The sequence below is a fragment of the Astatotilapia calliptera genome, chromosome 23 (assembly GCF_900246225.1).
Source record: "Astatotilapia calliptera chromosome 23, fAstCal1.2, whole genome shotgun sequence".
Classification (NCBI taxonomy): domain Eukaryota; kingdom Metazoa; phylum Chordata; class Actinopteri; order Cichliformes; family Cichlidae; genus Astatotilapia; species Astatotilapia calliptera.
In genome coordinates this window covers 6,017,796-6,036,043 of record NC_039323.1, presented here as the reverse complement: position 1 = coordinate 6,036,043, position 18,248 = coordinate 6,017,796, and the positions used below count along the sequence as shown (strand labels likewise).

General features: G+C 37.3%; 2 protein-coding genes across 2 annotated transcripts; both read left to right on the top strand.

The window, feature by feature from the left end:
* Window positions 1-1,094: 1,094 nt before the first annotated feature.
* On the top strand, window positions 1,095-9,817 carry LOC113016256 (cytochrome P450 2J2-like). Its single transcript, XM_026158958.1, has 9 exons — window positions 1,095-1,349; window positions 3,819-3,981; window positions 4,123-4,272; window positions 4,378-4,538; window positions 5,776-5,952; window positions 6,055-6,193; window positions 6,779-6,966; window positions 8,165-8,306; window positions 8,459-9,817. The coding sequence occupies exons 1-9, from the start codon at window positions 1,149-1,151 to the stop codon at window positions 8,632-8,634; spliced, it is 1,497 nt and encodes a 498-aa protein (XP_026014743.1). The 5' UTR covers window positions 1,095-1,148; the 3' UTR covers window positions 8,635-9,817.
* A 583-nt stretch (window positions 9,818-10,400) lies between these two features.
* On the top strand, window positions 10,401-16,105 carry LOC113016253 (cytochrome P450 2J2-like). Its single transcript, XM_026158955.1, has 9 exons — window positions 10,401-10,677; window positions 11,991-12,153; window positions 12,298-12,447; window positions 12,839-12,999; window positions 13,890-14,066; window positions 14,164-14,302; window positions 14,561-14,748; window positions 15,193-15,334; window positions 15,613-16,105. Exons 1-9 carry the CDS (start codon window positions 10,465-10,467, stop codon window positions 15,786-15,788), a joined length of 1,509 nt encoding a protein of 502 aa, XP_026014740.1. The 5' UTR covers window positions 10,401-10,464; the 3' UTR covers window positions 15,789-16,105.
* Window positions 16,106-18,248: the final 2,143 nt, after the last annotated feature.

Sequence of the window (18,248 nt, the reverse complement as noted above, 5' to 3'; positions counted from 1 at the left end):
TAACACAACTGTGTCACTAGCGATCAAGTAGCACATCTTAATATTTTACAGCTAGTCTAACTTCAGTAACCCTACAAGCATCACTACTGTTTAGCTTGCTGTCTTCCTCAATGTTCGCAGATAGCAGAGCTGTATATCTTAATTTTTTTCAGAAATCCCTTTCAGAACCTGGTATATTATGTTTAGGTGGAAACTAGCGAGCTAACTCCCTGCTAACTTCCAAATTTTATTAATCCTGTTTTCATGGATGCCTGGATGTTAAACTTAATTGTTACCTGTTACAGCAGCCACACTGATTAAAGATGAAAGAATTTAGACAGTTTGTAACTCCACAGTCATGTAATGCTGCAGTGTTTGTTTGATTTTGGGACCTGAAGCGGAATTTGGGCCCGGAAACGGCTAATGACGTCAGACTTAAAGACCAGATTGGATCTAAAAAGCTAGACATCCACATCGTTGGTGTAATAAGGTTATCATATTGGCTTCAAAATTTGCAACCAGACTTCTTTTTTTCTTTCCTCGTGTTCTACTTACATGAGTCAACCATGTTTTTTTTAGAATTAAACATGCGTAATTGTTAGCTTGGTAGTTCGTATTCAGGCTTGACTGCCATTGAAAGGACTTAAATTGTGAAAAGAAAAAAAAACTTCCAAGCACACAAACAAGATGTTTGCTTGGAAGCTATATCATTGTTTTATTCAGCCACTTAATAATGCAGCACTCAATAGTTTGGCCTCTCCATCATTATGAAATGGTATAAAGTTACTGGACACTGTTTACATATCTACATATACATGTCTTTGTTCGCTTTTCTTTAGGAGGTGGGTTGGCTGTGCTGGTGGGTTATTCTTTGTTTTATGCAGGAAATAATTGTTTTTCCCTCACAATGTCAATCACCGATATTACTGATACAGTAATCAGTACTTCATACATAATTTTATGTGTAGCCTTTTTGCATGTAATAATGTACTATGTGTAAAAAAAACTGAAAATAACACCACCATTATCAGCTTTTATTTTGAAGGCTAGTCTTAGCTTCACCTTTGTGTTTTAAGTAGTCCACCCATTTATCTGATCGCACTTTGTTTCGTGGTAGCATCACAGTTAAATCACTACAGTAATCCAGCATGCGACATTAAGAACTTTAAATGGAGACATTATACAGTGTTCTTGGCTTTGAGTGGATAGATGGAAGGAGCATTTTAATATTTCTCTGTGTTTTCCTGCTGTTGTCTGATATTTGGAAGAACAGAGTGCCGAAAAACTTCCCACCTGGACCGTGGGCTCTCCCGCTTCTCGGTGACATTCATCGCATCAGGCCTGACAGAATACACCTGCAGTTCAGAGAGGTACTCGTGTTTACTATTAAGGGAATAGTGTTTTAATTTTAATATCTTTCTTTTCTTTCTTTTTTCCTTAAAAATCAGATAAGGGTAGCTTTACTTTAATTACAAAAATGTTATATAGGAGTAGGTAATGGATAATAGTATAACTTGTGCTTATTTTACAATATAATACTACAATATATTTCTAGCTAATTTTCTCTTTCTCTCAATAAAACTTTCTATAAAAATTTAACGCATCTTGGGGTCAACCTGCAAGAAAGGCAGATGCGAAATGAAAAAATGACATAAGAGGTCAAATTTGACAAGATATTTAAATGCAAATGCATAGCAACAAAAACAATAAATAACAATAAATTTTAAAATTGAGCTGTCATGTTTACAAACAAAATGCTGGCATGCATGGATATAAATGCTACCAAAAACATAACCTCCTCTGAAGGGTTAATAATAAAATATCCAAGAATTAAAGGAGCATCTTTTTTCAATGGCCATTACTTATCCTCAGTGGAAGAATATTTGTAATATGGATGTAATAGTTAGTAAAAGGACCTTCTGCCTGTTTAAAGTACTACAGAACAAGTTCAGGCAAGTCCCCATTTAAAACTCTGGCAATCATTAACTCAGTGAACTTTATCTGCAGTTGCCTTTATTCACACAAGAGAAAAGATTTGTTGCTTGAGTTTGGTTTATGGAGACCACATCAAGAGGGTTCAGCCAGAGCTGCATTTTCGGTTACTTATATTCTCTTTTTAAATATTTTCTCATGTGTTTGCAGTTTGGGTTCTTGTTAAGAGATATACAGGGAGTGCAGAATTATTAGGCAAATGAGTATTTTGTCCACATCATCCTCTTCATGCATGTTGTCTTACTCCAAGCTGTATAGGCTCGAAAGCCTATTACCAATTAAGCATATTAGGTGATGTGCAACTCTGTAATGAGAAGGGGTGTGGTCTAATGACATCAACACCCTATATCAGGTGTGCATAATTATTAGGCAACGTCCTTTCCTTTGGCAAAATGGGTCAAAAGAAGGACTTGACAGGCTCAGAAAAGTCAAAAATAGTGAGATATCTTGCAGAGGGATGCAGCAGTCTCAAAATTGCAAAGCTTCTGAAGCGTGATCATCGAACAATCAAGCGTTTCATTCAAAATAGTCAACAGGGTCGCAAGAAGCGTGTGGAAAAACCAAGGCGCAAAATAACTGCCCATGAACTGAGAAAAGTCAAGCGTGCAGCTGCCACGATGCCACTTGCCACCAGTTTGGCCATATTTCAGAGCTGCAACATCACTGGAGTGCCCAAAAGCACAAGGTGTGCAATACTCAGAGACATGGCCAAGGTAACAAAGGCTGAAAGACGACCACCACTGAACAAGACACACAAGCTGAAACGTCAAGACTGGGCCAAGAAATATCTCAAGACTGGTTTTTCTAAGGTTTTATGGACTGATGAAATGAGAGTGAGTCTTGATGGGCCAGATGGATGGGCCCGTGGCTGGATTGGTAAAGGGCAGAGAGCTCCAGTCCGACGCCAGCAAGGTGGAGGTGGAGTACTGGTTTGGGCTGGTATCATCAATGATGAGCTTGTGGGGCCTTTTCGGGTTGAGGATGGAGTCAAGCTCAACTCCCAGTCCTACTGCCAGTTTCTGGAAGACACCTTCTTCAAGCAGTGGTACAGGAAGAAGTCTGCATCCGTCAAGAAAAACATGATTTTCATGCAGGACAATGCTCCATCACACGCGTCCAAGTACTCCACAGCGTGGCTGGCAAGAAAGGGTATAAAAGAAGAAAAACTAATGACATGGCCTCCTTGTTCACCTGATCTGAACCCCATTGAGAACCTGTGGTCCATCATCAAATGTGAGATTTACAAGGAGGGAAAACAGTACACCTCTCTGAACAGTGTCTGGGAGGCTGTGGTTGCTGCTGCACGCAATGTTGATGGTGAACAGATCAAAACACTGACAGAATCCATGGATGGCAGGCTTTTGAGTGTCCTTGCAAAGAAAGGTGGCTATATTGGTTGCTGATTTGTTTTTGTTTTGTTTTTGAATGTCAGAAACGTATATTTGTGAATGTGGAGATGTTATATTGGTTTCACTGGTAAAAATAAATAATTGAAATGGGTATATATTTGTTTTTTGTTAAGTTGCCTAATAATTATGCACAATAATAGTCACCTGCACACACAGATATCCCCCTAAAATAGCTAAAACTAAAAACAAACTAAAAACTACTTCCAAAAACATTCCGCTTTGATATTGATGAGTTTTTTGGGTTCATTGAGAACATGGTTGTTGTTCAATAAAAAATTATTCCTCAAAAATACAACTTGCCTAATAATTCTGCACTCCCTGTAATATTAATGAGGCAACATTGCTGCAATCTTATAGTATCTGCAGTAAAGATGTAGAAGCAGTATTAATTCTCTGAGTACTGTTGAACCACAAAATCTACCTGCTGTCTTTGTTCAGTTTGCAAAGAAATATGGAAACATTTTCACCATCAGACTCTTTGGTGGAAGAACCGTGGTCATTAATAGCTACAAGTTTGTGAAAGAAGCCCTGGTCCAGCAAGGAGACGATTTCATAGATCGACCCACCGTACCACTGTTTGAAGATTTATTTGGGAATGAAGGTTCTGTTTTTCTCTTTTTCATTAAAAAAAATATATATAGTTAGTGTTGAATACAATGAACAACATAATTGAGACACCAAATCAGGGGTGTAAGGTAGTGTTTCTTATTCAATCTATTATTGTGTATTTGTGTGTTCAAAGGTCTTGTGGGTTCAAATGGTTATCCATGGAAGCAACAGAGGAGATTTGCTCTTCATACACTCAGAAACTTTGGTCTGGGCAGGAAGACTCTGGAGTTATACATCCAGCAGGAGTGCCAGTATCTCTCAGAGGCTTTCACAGAACACCAAGGTATAAAAAACATCTTGGTGACATGATTGCCACCATTCAATAGAGTGGGCTTGCTTTGTTATGACACTGGGTACTTGTCCCCATATTTTCTGTCTTTATTTGCAGGAAAGCCCTTTAATGTCCAGCTACTGATAAATAATGCTGTGTCGAATATCATCTGCTGTTTGGTGTTTGGGAATCGATTTGAGTACACTGACCGGCAGTACCAGTCTATTCTTCATAATTTCAATGAAATTTTGCGCTTACAGGGAAGCATATCGATACAGGTGAATCTCCTTCCACCATCCTACATTATGCAGTAATCAAATTGATTTAAAACACACCAAAGGGCAGAGAGGAGGAAGCCAAGTCCTGGCAGATGCAAAGCCCACAGATATAAACAAAATGTCAGACATTTAGAGATTTCTCCAGATACAGACAGACAAACTGGTGGTAGCTAACCAACCGGACATTGTAGTGGAAGACAAGCAGAAGCAGCAGACAGCCGTAGTGATAGACATAGTGATACCGAATGACAGCAACATCAGGAAGAAATAACACAAGAAGCTGCAGAAGTAACAAGGGCTCAGAGAAGATGTGGAGGGTGAAGGTAACGGTGATCTCAGTGGTAATCAGAGCACTAGGTGCAGTGACTCCCAAACTAGGCAAATGGCTCCAGCAGATCCCAGGAACAACATCAGAGATCTCTGTCCAGAAGAGCGCAGTCCTAGGAACAGCTAAGATACTGCACAGGACCCTCAAAACTCCCAGGTCTCTGGTAGAGGGCCTGAGCTTGAAATTCCCCCCACCTGTAGGGGTGGGGGGAATTTCTGCAGACATATATATATATATATATATGTGTGTGTGTGTGTGTATATATATATATATATATATATACATACTTCTGCTTGTCTTCCACTAAAATGTCCGGTTGGTTAGCTACCACCAGTTTGTCTGTCTGTATCTGGAGAAATCTCTAAATGTCTGTCTATTATTTTTAAATGTTACTAGTACTGAGATGAGACCTGAGTAATTGCATCTCTTTCTATCACATTTTCTTCATGATGAATAACAATAAAGGATCCTTAATCCCAATAGACATCATATTTGTATACGTGTGTTCACAAGTAGTATTTGTACCTAAGTAGATTTTTTTTATAACAATCAGCTTATATCGGGTAATATGTGGAGCCAAGTCTCTTCAAGTGCTTTTTGAAAAATGTCTTGAAACTTCTCATCTATATGACAACTCCTCATTTTGAAGCATTATCTAAATCAACTTAAATTTCAGTGAACACTGGGGAATATGAACTTGATCTCTCTCATTAAAACAAAAATCAAAAAAATGTTTGCTGACATTGTCCTCAAATATTTTTCTCTTGGTAATTATATTTCTACCACCAGCTTTGCCACTGTGGAATTCCTGTTAGAAGTGTGTTAGATTTCAATTCAGAATTCTTTGAATGCACAGCATGATATGTCCAGTCATGAAAAGATGGTTTAATCTGGCTTCCTGTTCTGTAGATGTACAACATAATTCCCTGGCTGATGAAGTGGTTACCTGGACCTCATAAGACAATGTTCACTCTGACACAAGAGGTAAAGGACTTTATAGAAATCAGGATCAAAGACCACAAAGAAACCCTTAACCCAGCGTCACCGAGAGACTATATTGATGCCTTTCTTATAGAAATGACAAAGGTGAGTGTTGTATTTGAGCTCCATCATGTTTGTTCATTTTGGTCTTGTAATGCAACCTGAAATATAAGATATTTTAATTTCTGCTGCTTGGACTGTTGATAGAACGAGGGCAAAGATTCAAGTTTTTCTCTCAGTACCTTACATGCTTGCACCATGGACCTGTTTTTTGCTGGAACTGAAACTACTACCACTACTTTACGTTGGGGGTTGCTTTACATGATCTACTACCCTGATATACAAGGTGCGTGTGTAATACCCAACAGTACTATGTATTTTGTCATGTCGGTCTTGTACTGTGAGAAAAAGCATGCAGGTTGTGTTAGTCATCTACATAATACACAAAACAGAGTTTATGATAGTCTCATCATTTTTTTTTTTTAGCATGTTTTGATTTCTAGTTGGGAATCAGTTAGTTTCCAGAGTAGATCCTGGCATTATTTATCAGAAAACAGGAAGACCACATATGTGGTCATGAAGCTGACAATAAAAAATCAATATGTGAAGATAGCCGATTGACATTCATATAGACTTTCCACCTTTCAATAAACATATGTTTAAATGTTTCGTAGCTTTTGTGTTGACAAATATTAACAAATTCACAAATACTAAAACTGAAAATATAGTTCCTGTTTATGTTTCTAATTATGTTTGATCTGAAGTTAATAATTCAGTATTGGTAGTAACTGTTTTTTCTTAAGTACGTTTTTATTTTTACATTAATAACCTGAAATTGTTTCTCACTGTCAATTTTAATTTTTCATTTACTTTTAGATAAATATAATAACCTTGATACAGACTCTGATTGTATCCTGTTTTGACTGTGCAGAGAGAGTTCAAGCTGAGATTGATGCTGTGGTTGGTTCGTCCAGACAGCCCTCTGTGAGTGACCGAGAAAACATGCCCTATACTGATGCTGTCATTCATGAGATTCAGAGAATGGCCAACATCATTCCTCTCAATGTGCTTCGTATGACAGTCAAGGAAACTACAGTGGATAAATACACAATCCCAAAGGTACACAAACCATAATACTTTCTGGCAGTTTCGCTGTAGAATAAAGTATTCCTTGTCTACCAATTTAGCAACTTGAAGCTGACTTGAAAAGTCAATCCTAATGTTACACTTAAAATAACCAATGAAGCAGCTTTAAAAAGCACATTTAAAGCCTGGTATAAAAATAGTGTAACACTCACTATCAACTGTACTCTTTTGATGTATGATCAATCCTCCAGGTAAGTAAATCCCAAAAGGTTGATACCACATGGACCCGGAAAGTAAAGTGTATTTGTGATGTAAGATGGTGAAAATATTCTTCTTCCTCAAAATTATCCAGATATTATGCAGTCCTTAAAATGACTTATGTAATGCTTAAATAATTCACAGTACCATGCCTGTTTAGACTTCTCAACAATATATGGTAACTTCTGACTCCTAAAAAGTAACATGGCAGCAACCAAAATGCTAACCCATCAAAATGCAGAGTTTTGTAACTACACAGTGGCTGAGTGCATTTTTAGTCTGTGGTTATGTGCAGAATAAATACATGAGGTCCAAGAATAGATCTCTGTGGCACACCTGTGCTAATGGATTACATTAGTATTACATCAGGGCTCTGTATTACAGTGATTCATGACTATACATAAGGATACTCTTATGGCCCTGCATAGACTGCCTTTTGTCCTGCGACAGATAGAGTAGATGTCAAATCATACGGCCACTATTTCATCAAAACAGCAATGACTTAGCATGGTTTCTCTCTAGTTTCTCTGAAATACTGTATGTAATGACAATGCAACTTCAAATCAAATAAAAAGGTCAGCTTCATTACTGTTCTCATATTAACTCAAACCAATAACTGAAAGTGAGAAATTAATGTGAATAGACACCAGAATATACACTTGTAAAAATTAGAAATTTTGAGAAAACAGATAAATTTTTTAACACCTACGATTAAAGGTTAAAAACATCTAAAACAACCATTGCACTTGTCCCTGGTTCTTAATTAACAGGCATTATACACTTTGTAGTTTGACACAATTGCATACTAAAAAGCTCTTTTGGACATTTTGACAATGTTACGTTGCCTTTTTCCATCAGCTCACTTTCTGTTATATGGCAAATTAAACCAATATACTTGAATAACAATTTTAATTTTTTTTTTATTTCTTTCAATTTTAGTATTTTGGTTATTTTTATAGTATTTTTTGTGCAGGGTACCATGATCGTGGCTACTCTGGACTCAGTCTTACATGATGAGTCAGTGTGGGAAACTCCACACTCTTTCAACCCTCAACACTTTCTGGACAAGGATGGTAAATTTCGCAAGAGAGATGCTTTCCTTCCATTTTCTGCAGGTTTGTTGTACATTAAAGCCTCTTGTACTGTTTTAGCCAAGACAAAATGGCATACATCCTTGGTTTGTTGCAGAAGTGTAGTAAACTCTATGATATAGTGAATATCTTGTAAATTTTTTGAATAAAACTCATGTCATATTGTTTATTCTCAGGCAAGCGTGTGTGTCTTGGAGAACAGCTGGCCAGGATGGAGTTGTTTTTGTTTTTCACCTCCCTCCTTCAAAGGTTTTCTCTTTCGCCACCTGTTGGAGAGCAGCCCAGTCTGGAGTTCCAGTTGGGAGCCGCACGCTGTCCCAAACCTTACCGCCTCTGTGCTGTACCGCGTTAAACCATCAACTATGACAAAACTGAAATTGTCTGATACTCAGTTTGATGAATCAATGTCCTCCATCATATTTGTCATATGAAGCATTATCTATACCTGCTAAATTCTTCTCACCATGGAGACCTTTTAAAGGAGCCATTCCATCCATTGTATTCAACAAATAAAAATTTGAAAGGTTTACAATATTAAATTACAACTTTTTAAGAGATCACATTCCACTGCATATGCATGATAATCGCTGTCATAAGCAAACATTTACAAGGACTTCAGTAAAATTTTGACAATAAGATAAATACAGCTGGACAAAAAAAAACAGTATTCTGTTTTTAACGTTTAATAGTACTGCAGAGATATTTACATAGGATTCAAACTTTAATTTATTAAGTTTAATCTACACTTGAGTCAGTGTCTACATTGAAAACAAAATCCCACCATATCTTGGTGGATTTGCTTGTATGTCGAGGATCAATAACCTATTTTAGTTCAATTATCCAAAAGATGATTTCACATAATCTTTAAGTACTCTATGAAACAATGCTTATTTGATTCAGTGTTTTGAAGTTGCTCAGTGCTTGAGGCAGGAATGCAATTCTATAATTTTGCACCACTGTGCTTGATGATTACTCTTAGATTCTGTCTTTGTGTTGCACAAAACCACTCGCTGTGTTTAGTCAGTTTTGTTGGCACTGACGGACCCTCATGAAACAGTGACCTCCTGGTTAATGAAGCTAACACTCGTCAATGATGTGTTTAAAGTATTTTAAGATTCTGGAAATATATCAGAATAGTAAAAAAAAATTCTGTTTGCTTTGATGGTATTTTGAAGGTGTTCTGCTAAACGTGGTAATCCTTATCTTGACTTTCCCAATTTCTTTAAAAGAACATAAGAAATCAGTTGTTATTCTACAGTAGACTCTCTATGATATAACCTAATGGGCGGGTTGATTACCAACAATCTTATGTCACTCTTAAACAAGAAGGCCCTTTTAAATTCACAAACTATTTTGAAAAGTATATAGGTTTATGTTTATTTGGATATCAGAGGAATGCAGGCAAACCAGGTGGTGACAGGGTGATCTTAATAACCATAATAATTTATTTCAGTTGGTGTGAGTGTTTTTATTTTTCATACCACTGCTTGTTATAAAATGCACAATGTCATAAATAAATAGATTTTGTGCATGCACTTGCCTTTTTCATTATGAGCTTGTGTCAGTGGTGTCAGCTTTAGTCTTTACCTTGGCAGAGGGCAGTAATACAATGAATGACTGGACTGACAGCTATCACTAACAGCTTGTAATCTCCCTACCCCAACTGTTAAATAATGTAGAGGAACTCCCCCAGAAAATGTCTTTCTTTACAAATCAGCTGAGTTGTTTAATTTGATTAATGCTTTTTCGCATCCTTCACTGCTGATTGAAACAAAAATCAGTGACAAATAAATTACAATAAGTACAGGAAACACGTGACACGCCAAACAAACAGAGAATGTATCATTTTCAGATGTATGATCAATTAATATAACATATAGGAAAATCATAAAAACTGTTAGATAAAGCTTGTTAAAGCTATACATGTTAATAATTTCTGTATGTGTGATGATGTGACATGCAACGTTTCCTTTACACTGGGCCATCAGTTAACAAGGAAACATTGTACACACACACACACATAAACACGCTACGATCATCGTAGTAAGATACTTGTTATTGATTTCATGTTTTTATTAAATGCTTTTATTTTGAAGACCAGCTATCGAACCCACTTGGTTATATAATCACCCACCATTTTATCTAGTGGGGAAATCAAAGTTAAAACAGTAAAGTGACACGAATGAGCGGAACTATGGAGACATTATACAGCGCTCTCGGCTTGGAGTGGGTTGACGGCAGGAGCATTTTATTTTTTTCCTGTCTTTTTCTTCTGCTGGCTCATGTTCTGAAGAACCGAGTGCCGAAAAACTTTCCTCCCGGACCGTGGGCTCTCCCTTTTATTGGTGATCTTCATCGCCTGCAACCTAACAGATTCCATCTGCAGTTCGAAGAGGTGTGATACAAAGTAACGATTATTATTATCATTGTTGCTGTTAAGAAGAAGAATATATTCATATAGAAAATGGGGCGACTCGTTTACTGCAAATAGGTAGCTAAATGGTGCTATAGGTTCCCTTTATTCCTCCGTTATTGGTAATCATTTAGACTTAGATTGGGCTACATGGGGCAGAGCAGTTTTTTTATTAGACTTTAAAACATTCGGTAACATAACCAGTGTTGCCAATTTAGCAACTTTGTCGCTATATTTAGAGAGTTTTCAGACCCCTTAGCGACTTTTTTTTTTCTAAAAAGCGACTAGCGACAAATCTGGCGACTTTTTCTGGAATTATTGGAGACTTATTTATGACGACTTTTTGACGTGAAAGGGCGTGTTGCTCTTACTCTCAACAAGCAGCGGTGCTGCCGTGGGCACCCCACGGGCGGAGGATAGTCCTCCCCCAGCTGCAGGAGATGTTCACACCTGTGCGTCCAAACTGCAAATGAATCGCGCATGAGCGAAGCCGCTGCTCCCGCACTGTCTGTAACACAGTCAGTTCTTCTTTTACTGTTATGCTGTTTTGTGGATCACAAGGTTTAAAACTACTTATAAACACACACTCTCACACACAAAGTAACTCCACCAGAGTGCCTATTTCGGGTCACTTTTGCCGGTCGAAGCCCGAATAAAGGAGCAGGGTTGGAATTGTGACATTAAATAAACAATAATTGCTAAAAGAAATTAAGTTTGTAGTTCTAAATAAACTCTAAATGCATTTAGGACGTTTTTTGCTAACTTTATGTCTCTTCCACGATGTTATTTCTCTCTCCAACAGCGTAGGTTATCATTATATTAGCATGACCAATTATGCAAATTAGGTGATGACGTCATCTAGCGACTTCTAGCGACTTTTAGGACAGCCAATAGCGATTTTCCTTACTGAGGAGTTGGCAACACTGAACATAACTAACAGCCTACAAGCTTAGTGTGAGCTGCATTTCAAGTTGCTGCTATTGTCCTTTCAGCTTCTACTTTTTGCTGCCGAGTGTCCCGTAAAGAGACATTAAATATTTGTAAGCAAGCATTTCTGTTTTATTTTATTAGCTGCTTTCAGTTCTTGTTTTTTGTTTTTATTTGCTTGTTTTGTGGTTGTTATATTTTTTGGGACATGGTATCACATGTCACACTTATCACAGCTGCTACAGTCTTAGTTTTCTTTTGGTAGAATAAAAATGTAAAAGTCAGCTGTATCAGAAAAGTTATTTCTTTTTAAATTATCCTAAAATATGCAAGTGTTGAATAACAAGCTAAATCTACTGTCGATTCAGTTTTCAGAGAAATATGGAAACATTTTCAGCCTTCGAATCTTTGGTCATAGAGTTGTGATCATTAATGGCTACAAGTCTGTAAAGGAAGCCCTGGTCCAACGAGGAGAAGACTTTGCAGATCGTCCCATAATTCCTTTGGTTGACGATGTATTTGGAAATAAAGGTGATTTCATTTCTTTTAATTACACACTTAATATTGGAGTATCAGATGGGCACCAAGTTAGATTTATTAGCGTGACGATGGTGATCAACATGCCTAGTTTCTCTTCCAGTCAAAATATTTATATTTGTATATGTTTTTTCAAAGGTATTGTAGCTTCCAGTGGTTATCCATGGAAGCAGCGGAGGAGGTTTTCTCTTCAGACACTCAGAAACTTTGGTCTGGGCAAGACGACGTTGGCAGAATTCATCCAGCAGGAGTGCCAGTATCTCACAGAGGCTTTTGCAGACCAGCAAGGCATTTAAAAATCACACTGTTTGATAGTCTAAGGAACTTGGAAAGAAAAGTGTCTGGACTTCTTTAAGTTCCTTGAAGATGTTTCACCTCTAATCCGAGAAGCTTCTTCAGAATTGAAGAAGCTTCTCGGATTTCCAAGCTCCTTAGACTATGATGACCTGGATGACTGAGAACCTTCACAGACACACACTATTTGATGATAATTTTTACATTTTAAATGTTTGATAATTGCTTATGACCTTATCTAATTTTCTGCTAAACATATAAAATATACAATTGCTAATTTTTCTTATATAATACATGCTTTTTTGGTAAATATCAAGCAAGTTTGTCTTCTCTTTGGACGTGGAGTCCATTTTCTGTCTCACCCACACTTTATTTTTATTTACAGGAAAGCCTTTTAATGCACAGCCATTGCTAAACAACGCCGTGTCAAACATCATCTGCTGTTTGGTGTTTTCAAATCGATTTGAGTACAGTGATGAGAAGCATCAGTCTATTCTTCAGGACTTCAATGAGCTTTTGTACTTGGAGGTAACCATGTGGGCACAGGTGAGCCTCCTTTAAACCAGGATTCAGTAATCTAATTAAAAGGATTTATGCAAATGCATGTGTCATATTTATTTGAATCACATTATTATAAAAGGCTCTCCTTGAATTGTTCCCTTCCTGAATTGTTCTGTGTCCCAGTGATTTGTATATTTGTAATTCATACATAGAGACCACTGATTTAAAGCATCTAAATCTTACTTGAGTCCAGCTTTGATTAGGTTGTTTTTTTGTTTTTGTTTTTTTAATCAAGTTTGACTATTAGTATAATGTTCTTTTAGGAAATACTGTGTTAGCTTTATGCCATATGTTGTCTCATCTATATATTTTTCTAAAGGTCTTGAGGATCATCAAGATGTTGACAAATGTGAAACAAACCTTTTGTGTTCTTTTTGGGCAGCAGTGGTTTTGACAGTGAAATTCCCCCATGCAGTTATTTAGGTGTTCTTCTGGGTTCTTTTGTGACCTCCTGGGTGATCAGTGGTGCACTCTTTAAGTCATTTTGGTAGGCCGACCACTCCTATGAAGGTTCACTACTGTTCCAAGTTTTCTTCATTTGTGGATAAGGGCTCTGATCTTTTTTGTGCAGTCCCAGCGACTTAGAAATGTTTTTATAAGCCGTTCTCAGGTGCTTTAAGATCTTTTAGCCTCCTTTACTTTGTCAGACAGGTTCTATTTAAGTGATTTAAAAGGTCTTTACAAAAAATGGGATTAATCATAGTCAATTCATGATTTTACAAGAGAGTTCTTTACTTTTTCGCATAGGGACATACAGTAATGTGGATCTCTCTTTGAAAGCTAATTAATTTAGTACATTTTTATTAAATAAATAGAAATGTCATAGATATATCCACGCTGTCTGACAAGTTAGTGACTGTCCTCCTGCGCTGTAGATGTACAACGCAATGCCCTGGCTGATGAAGTGGGTGCCCGGACCTCATCAGAAGACATTTACTCTGGTCAAGAATATAAATAATTACATAGAAAACAGGATCAGTGAACACAAAGAAGACTTTAACCCATCATCTCCGAGAGACTACATCGACTCCTTTCTCATAGAAATGGAAAAGGTGAGTGTTGTCCTGCATCTCTGCTGTTTTTGTTCTTTTTACATTTTTAATGAAATGTCATCAGATTTATTTTTTTTTTCATCTTTGCCTCTAACAGAATGAAGGAAATGATTCAAGTTTTGATCTCAGTAGTTTGAATGCTTGCACCCTTGACCTCTTTGGTGCTGGAACTGAAACTACTACCACTACTTTATACTGGGGCCTTCTGTATATGATCCACTATCCTGTCATACAAGGTTTGTGACTGAGTAATAGTCACTATGACTACATATTCTGCAAGTATCTCAACTTTATAATGACAGCGGCCTCTTATAGGTCAGCCATTTATATAAAAATTGATTGTTTCTGATGTGACATTGTAATGTGTGTCTCTGTTTAATTTTGTCTCTGGATTGGGTTTTCTCTCAAGTCTATTTTATATATTTACTTAGATTTGAATTGTTTTCTCAACTTTAAAAATCTTGACGTAGACTCACATTATTAACTGTGTACAGAAAAAGTCCAGGCTGAGATCGATGCTGTGATTGGTTCATCCAGACAGCCCTCTATGAGTGACAGAGAAAACATGCCTTATACCAATGCGGTTATTCATGAGATCCAGAGAATGGGCAACATCCTCCCACTGAGTTTGTCACACATGACAAACAAGGATACAATATTGGATAAGTACACAATCCCAAAGGTACTCATGCTAAGAATTATTTTACCAAAGCCTTTTGCTTGTTTTTCTGGTTTCTGGTCATATAGCTACTGAATAACTCATTAAATTCAGCAATGTTTTTTTTTCAGTCACTTTAAAGCATAGATAAACTCAGAAAGACAGTTTTTGCGCAATATTTATGATGGAAATATCTTAATTAATTGCAGTGGGCTAATGGTTAAACATAAAAAACAACCACTGCAGTTTGGTGCATCTGTTGTTAAATAACAAGTGTTTTACAACTCATAATACGATACAACACATTTAGTAGCTCTTTTGGAATATCCAAATATTAATTGCTCAACATATGTAATGATAATTCGTTTCTCTATCAGCTGATTTTCCATCTAACCTGTTTAATTATTTTGTTCTTAAAAGTTGAGATAATTTTTAAACAAACACAAATTAACTTACCTGTTTCTTCAGGGCACCATGATCCTGCCTTTATTGCACTCTGTACTCAATGATGAGTCAATGTGGGAAACTCCACATTCCTTCAACCCTCAACACTTTTTGGACCAGGATGGTAACTTTAGGAAGAGAGAAGCCTTTATGCCTTTTTCTGCAGGTATGTCAAGAGGGCAGTTTATCTCAGTGAACGTATTCTGTTGATGAATATGTAGGCAAAACAACAAGAGAGGTGTTTGAGCAAGATATGGTAAAAGAAGTGTTGCATGTTTCTGCTTGCTGTTAACTGTTCGTGAGCACCGACTTATATCTACAAACAATTTCTTACATCACTGAGTTTGCAGGGGATCGGTGTCTCTTTTGTGTGTTTCAGAGCTGTAGTAATAACCTCTGTAAGATGAAAGCATAGTGACTGAAACTCTTATTGTGTATTATCAGGCAAGCGTGTGTGTCTCGGGGAGCAGCTTGCCCGAATGGAATTATTCCTGTTCTTTACCTCCCTCCTTCAGAGGTTTTCATTCTCGGCACCTGCTGGAGAGCAGCCCAGTCTGGAGTTCACACTGGGAACCACCCGTTGTCCCAAACCTTACTGCCTTTGTGCCGCGGCACGTTAAATCATCAAGTATAAGCTAAACACGTCTATTTCTTACAGTGTACATTTGTCTTTCATTACATTTTATAATGTCAAGCAGTTTCTGTTTCATCATTATCTATTTCTATTATGTTATGAGCCAGAATGCTGTTTAATAAAACCTTTAGAAATTACATACATATATACTGAAATTACATATCTGCTGTATACAAACTGTATAAAATTCTGACATTATACTAAACACTTTTTAATGATTCATTGTTGAGTGATAATCTATGTGCCACTGTGAAGCAGTGGTTTTAAATGTGCTGAACAAATAAACATGACCTGACTTGAAAATGTGTGTGTGAGTAATATATATTCATCTTTCACTTAATCCAGTTTTGATTGACCTAATCCTTCTTATTCAGTCTGTTTTTTTTATTGAAGTTCACACTGCTATCAGTTTGAGATGTCCATGGCATTTCTCAGTGTTTGTATTGTCCAATACAGTTTTGTATTCCTCAGCCATTACCTGGCAACAACACAGTTACAACACTATAAAATGCCCATGTGAATCTGATGTAGTAGTTCTACTCTTCGAGGATCAAGTTGCAGCATGATAATAGAGAATATCTGACTTCATAGTATGACTCGATTCATGCAGCTCAGCGTCATTTAGGGTTCATCGTTTTTTTGTGGTCTCTAACCTTTTCCAGTATCGACTGTATGATGTGTGTCATATGACAGTTTCCATTATCTAAAGGTCTCTGCATGGCTGAAAGGTGCCTTGAAAGTGTGTCAGCAAATTCAAGCAGTTTTCAAAGACATACTTTGCCTGTGCATTGAAGTTTGCTATTCTCATTAACAAAAAGCCATTGCAACAGTATCCTTTCAAGTGTGGAAACAATGGCTTGTGGTCTATTTGGGTAATGAAATGTACAGGCTAAAGTTATTTTGGGAGCGCTCTATATGCCTAAACCACAGCCAAGCACTCCTTTTTGATCTGTGCATGTCTGATTTTGGTACCTTTTAAGGTGGCAGCCTCCCTCGTTGTCCATTGTGGTCCTATAGGAGAATCCCTTCCCAGCTTATTGCACAGAAGACTTAATTATTATCACAAAGGCTAGTACGGGTGCATCAGTTAAGAAAAAGGACCTTTTAAATCCTAGACCTTTGCCAGACATGCGTCACTGCCTGGTTGTGTGTTTTCTGCTAAGTCATTCAACTAGTGACCCAGATCATGTACCACACCCTGAACAGCTCTGTGGTTTGTGGTAGCTAAATGTTTCTCATGCCACTATCTTTTGTGGCATCAGACCTGACACAGAAAAAGATGCACATGCACATTCACACCAGTATTGTACTTTCACATCACGAGCATCCACGTGTCTCCTTGTCGTCAGAGGGTTAACGCAAGCCGTCGCTGTGCTTTCATGGGTATTGTGACCACAAAGTTGTCCACAGAAAAACTGCACTACATAGGTTAACAGAAGTCACCCAGGAATTCATGGTGTAAAAATCTGGAAGAATGGAAAGTCTTGTGAATTTGTGTGCTGATGACTTGCTTGTCTGAACCAACAGTGTTTGTCCCCTATCTCCTGGAATGTATCAAATCATTTAGCGTGCTGTCGGGAAATTCAGCTGTAGTAAAAGTGAATTTATGCCACTCATAGATGATTTGGGGGTACATTTCTGATTTTTCTGCTGTTCACATTCCTTGTTCTTAAAACTCCCTGTAAACCCAAACTCTTGAGGACTCTCTTGTCTTATCCATTTTTCCACCAGTGTCATTTATTTAAAAAACAAAACAAAAAAACAACTGGTTTAATAGTTTGCATTTTCATCAGTCATATTTTTATCACTACCTTCAAATCAGACATTTTGGATGGAGCTCTGTTCCCAAATTCATGCTTTTTTTAAATAAGTCATGTTTTTTATGACCTCTTCTCAATGCCACAAACTCCCAAACATTTAGCTTCCAGTTTTCGTTATGGCAGTTAGCACAACCATGTTAGTGAAGCCTTCACCAATTAACTGAAGTGTGATTTCAGATGAACTTTCAAAAGAGAGCCTGTCCAGTATTCAAAGGTTTTTTGTCAATTCCAGGTTGATTGAATTTAAAGTCTTGCATAAGCTCCACTACGCCAAGACTTAACAAAACATTTGGCACTGTCTCCCCCATGTGTGACAAATGTGGTATTGCAAAAGTGTCAGTGTCACACATGTTGTGGTCCTGTCCAGATATATTTGGCTTACCCAAACAGTATGGTGTGTTCATTAACCTGGAGTGTAATCTGGAGATATTTGGCTCCTATGATGGGACAAGAGCACTCCCATTTAATCAAAGACAACTTCTGAGGGAAGGCATCATTGCTGCTAAAAATATTCATTTTGCTGACTCCATTATTTATCTCCTTGGTTGGGTTTTTGTATTTAAAAAAAAAAAAGGATAATGAGCATAGACATCCGGTCACTGTATGACAAACCACAGTTCTGCTAA

What these genes read in the sequence shown, in the direction of transcription:
- LOC113016256 (XM_026158958.1), top strand. Translation starts at nt 1,149, where the DNA reads ATGGAGACATTATACAGTGTTCTTGGCTTTGAGTGGATAGATGGAAGG. An exon ending in TACACCTGCAGTTCAGAGAG is followed by an intron (nt 1,350 to 3,818) that starts GTACTCGTGTTT and finishes GTCTTTGTTCAG; the next exon opens with TTTGCAAAGAAATATGGAAA. An exon ending in ATAAATACACAATCCCAAAG is followed by an intron (nt 6,967 to 8,164) that starts GTACACAAACCA and finishes TTTTTTGTGCAG; the next exon opens with GGTACCATGATCGTGGCTAC.
- LOC113016253 (XM_026158955.1), top strand. Translation starts at nt 10,465, where the DNA reads ATGAGCGGAACTATGGAGACATTATACAGCGCTCTCGGCTTGGAGTGG. An exon ending in CGATGTATTTGGAAATAAAG is followed by an intron (nt 12,154 to 12,297) that starts GTGATTTCATTT and finishes GTTTTTTCAAAG; the next exon opens with GTATTGTAGCTTCCAGTGGT. An exon ending in CCACTATCCTGTCATACAAG is followed by an intron (nt 14,303 to 14,560) that starts GTTTGTGACTGA and finishes AACTGTGTACAG; the next exon opens with AAAAAGTCCAGGCTGAGATC.